At 46.4% G+C, this 3624-nt stretch overlaps 3 protein-coding genes across 3 annotated transcripts in view; all 3 read right to left on the bottom strand.

Moving 5' to 3' along the window:
* The window catches only part of Pmar_PMAR020226 (conserved hypothetical protein), a gene marked incomplete at both ends in the record, with an annotated part of 2103 nt that extends 1259 nt beyond the window's left edge, over positions 1 to 844 (bottom strand). The window contains 4 exons of the mRNA XM_002767006.1: positions 30 to 153; positions 202 to 345; positions 392 to 517; positions 781 to 844. Of these exons, the coding sequence (XP_002767052.1) occupies positions 30 to 153; positions 202 to 345; positions 392 to 517; positions 781 to 844 (458 nt within the window). The remainder of the gene's footprint in view (positions 1 to 29; positions 154 to 201; positions 346 to 391; positions 518 to 780) is intronic.
* An 802-nt stretch (positions 845 to 1646) lies between these two features.
* Positions 1647 to 2666, bottom strand: Pmar_PMAR020225 (hypothetical protein; the record flags this gene model as incomplete). Its single annotated transcript, XM_002767005.1, has 4 exons — positions 1647 to 1733; positions 1922 to 2110; positions 2275 to 2401; positions 2548 to 2666. The coding sequence occupies 4 exons, from the start codon at positions 2664 to 2666 to the stop codon at positions 1647 to 1649; spliced, it is 522 nt and encodes a 173-aa protein (XP_002767051.1).
* Positions 2667 to 2815: 149 nt separating this feature from the next.
* Pmar_PMAR020224 (conserved hypothetical protein) overlaps positions 2816 to 3624 on the bottom strand; it is a gene marked incomplete at both ends in the record, with an annotated part of 1912 nt that continues 1103 nt past the window's right edge. The window contains 3 exons of the mRNA XM_002767004.1: positions 2816 to 2932; positions 3166 to 3312; positions 3379 to 3513. Of these exons, the coding sequence (XP_002767050.1) occupies positions 2816 to 2932; positions 3166 to 3312; positions 3379 to 3513 (399 nt within the window). The remainder of the gene's footprint in view (positions 2933 to 3165; positions 3313 to 3378; positions 3514 to 3624) is intronic.

Here is a 3624-nt window from a genome sequence, read left to right as displayed (position 1 = left end):
ACGGTTTACTTACGTGATTCACCACTGACGTATACTCCGACGAAGCAACGTTGATAGAAGCGCTGAGGCCTCGCACGTACTGCATCTGGAGTTGAAGCTTAACCACTTCGAAAGGACATCCAATCACAGCAGCTGCCAAGCCCGCAGTCCCTCCTGAAAACAACAGCAACATTTTCCCGACAATTGCCCACAGTGACATACCAGAAATAGCGGCCGTTTTGGTCGGACTGAACGAATTGTTAGAACTCTGCTTAAGGCGAGTACTCATATACCCATACACTCCGAAGGCTGTCATCCCAATCGCCACGTCCCCAATCATAGGCGACGATACTCCTTTATAGAAGCCTGATAGAGTTCATAAAGAAACGTCTCAAGGTTCAAAGGTCCCTACCTTTAAAACCCTCATTTTTCCATGTGATCCTCATACAGTCCAAAGGGGACTTGTATAGGGACGCAGAAGCTACTCTATTTTTCATCAAGTCCAATGGATAAGACGATATCACCGCCACGAACGAGGCTGAAAACAACACCAATGTCGGACCATCACCATTGCACTGTACATCCCCTTCGAACAATTCGGAATTTTTTTCTGACATTTTCTCACTTTTTCGTATTGCAAAATTTGCAACCTACGACTGATCTACATCTCGATGACAACGAAACACAACAACGTTGACAATATAATCCACAACGACACACTCATCTTCACTTTATGCAACTATCCTATTGTCAAATACCGCGTGAGCATGCACATCACACATTCATATTACCCATTACTACCTGTAGCCCCAGCCAAAGTATGCAACTGTCCTAGCGTCAAACACTGGCCCAAATATGTAGCCATACTAGAAGTAGCAGTGTGGAAAGCATGACCGCCACCAGTAAGTAAGCTGCTGCAGCCTCTTAGACCTCCAATGGGTACGTGAGGCGTGTTCACGTATAATCCACTAAATAGAAAGAGGAGGCTCACAACTACACATACCAACACCAGTGATTTCAGCTGCCCTATAGACATTCCCAACCACAGAGACTGGCATCAGCAACGACTCTACCGCGTGCTACGAGGAAGCAAGCTCCACAGCGGGAAAATATGCACATGATCAACTACATGTGTGGCCCACAATATGAAAATTTTGAGGAAATTTCAAGAATTTAGTATTTTCCTATTTCGTATGTAACTCCTATAATTAGTCAGCAAACTCTTGAGCTCAGTTGAGGAAAACCGAACATATACTCCAACACCGAGTACTCTCAAACGCATCAGAAGACGCCTCCCATACTACCCAGCTGCTGGTATGACTGCTGCTGCAGCTGCCGCGGTATAGACACCCGTAGAGGGTAGTAGGAGGTCACCACTTCCATATTCCCCCTCCACCACCAGATGCTGACGATGCATGATGAGGTAGGAGGACGGACGTAGGAGGTTCTATCGGTGCTCAACAACAAACCTATAACAACAAACTCTCTCTCAATGATAGTTCAGAACCACGATATCCGCGAAGTCTCTGCAGAATTCGGAAAAACGACGTCACCAGGGATCGAACCTGGGACCTCACTATATGATGCGCCAAAATATCCCAACTCAAGGCAGAGATACCCGATGAACTTAGTTAGGAATGCACAAGCGAAGACAATGACGGCAGCATTCAACTATCAACAGCTCTGAAGTTCACTCGGACCTCAGGGGGCAGCATCTCGAACTCCAGGTGGCCCAGTGGAGGTAGATGCTTCAACTGAAAAGAGAACTACACCAGAGCAGGGTCACCTGTTGCAACCGTATAATAACAATCATCGATCTGCTTCAGCGAACATACGAAAGAAGATCCCTTATATAACGCGTGTGAATGCCGCTCGCAGGGTCACCAAAGTGATTGCACTTTCCAACCGCATTTCAATAGCAAACTGCAGTAACTCCACCTACCTCTCGCTTCACATTTATAAGGTGCCAATCAGACTTGACATGATCCCTGAACTCTTTAGTTGAGTCGAACTGCTGCACATCACAAGTTCGACACTGTGGGCCTTTCCGGGCAACCATAGGAGCCGGAGTGACCGACTCAGCTGATGACTCTGGTGATGATGACGTTTCCGTATTAGAAGAAGCAACGCCCTGAAATGACGGAGCGATGCAACTTACTAATCGTGACGAAAACAATACGGTCTTAAGGACAACAAAAAAATCTTCCAGGAAATATCATAGAGTTTTCCATATTTTTTTGGGGGGCGGTAAAAGGCCACCACCAATAGCCATGCCGCGACCAAGATAGAGACTACCTTTCGTAGCGGACGTAGCGCTGCTTCCGGCCCCGTCACTCTACTAGACACTATCTGTATAGTGACAACGCTCTTGCTACCCTTAGGGTACTCCTCCTTGCACAGCTGATCGATCGGCCGATACAAGCTGAAACAAATCAAACATTCCAATGGAATCTACCACTCCGATTATGAATAACCACAACTGATATCAGTGAGTGTAATATCCTAACAAGGCGATCCACCGCCAACTTGAGATCACAGTAAGGACAGTTGTTATTAGAGCCTAGCTACCTTGGATGACATGTGATCTGCAGGATATGCCGATCTCCGTCATTGTGCATCGAGTCAACCTTTCCGAAAACCGGAGATGCTTCCCCTTCCGAGTTGAGGGCTTCCTTCACTTTCACCATGAAATTATCAAACGTGTCGTCATTGCCTGGATGAACTACACGTATGCGCATCGAAGCTCGCACTATCCGACTGAAAATGGGGACAAATCCAGGTTCAAAGATACACTTTCTGCACGCATGCACAAATTCTTCCGAGTGCGCAAGTGCTGCTACTCTGGCATCTTCTCCTCTAAGGCCTTCATTGCCTCCCTAGCCTGCAGCTTAGCCTCATTAACCTCCTTCTTACTCTTGTTCAACGCTGTCATCGTCTGAGCCCCCACTCGTACCTTAGACAACAAACCCATCCTGACCTGAGCATTTTCCCATAAAGCCCCACAATTTCCTTCGTCAGGCAAGCAACGCCACATACCGAACCAGCAGAGATGAACAAAAAAATTACAGAATATTATCAGTGATGATATTCTGTAATTTTTTTTCAGTGAAGCGAGTTAATAATCGAGCTTAAAATCGTAATCGAGTTAATTATCAGTGATAATTCATCACGCGAAGCAGTTACTACCTGGTAGTTGATGTCTTGAAGGGCTGAGGATATCTGATCCTTGGTCAAGGGGAATCCCGTCCTCGAGTCGATACACATCTCGGCTAGCTGTGTAATTACCTCGTTAGTGCGAGACTCGTGGAAGAATTCTCTCTCGGTGCCAGTGATCTGACAGTACGACTGTAGTTTAATACCACCCAGGTTCGATCCGAGCACCCTGCACTTTTTCTTTACCTGTAGCGTGCCATGCATGAGGATCTCTTTACAGATTTCCTTCTGATCCGTAGTACCAAAACACGCCTTCAAGTCTTTAGCCAGTGCCCGATCCCCTCGAGAAACATTAGTATATACAGCTTCAGACTGTAACACCTACAACGAAAAGCCACGCGCCACAAAATTATTCCCAGTGCTAACCTCATCTAGATCAGTTTCTATGCCCTGTCGCGAGTTCACCACCTTATTAGGATAGCATGCTATCTC

This window comes from Perkinsus marinus (assembly GCF_000006405.1).
Source record: "Perkinsus marinus ATCC 50983 genomic scaffold scf_1104296971228, whole genome shotgun sequence".
Lineage (NCBI taxonomy): Eukaryota > Perkinsozoa > Perkinsida > Perkinsidae > Perkinsus > Perkinsus marinus.
Note: the sequence above shows the minus strand (reverse complement) of the source record. Positions and strands in the feature narration are given on the sequence as shown.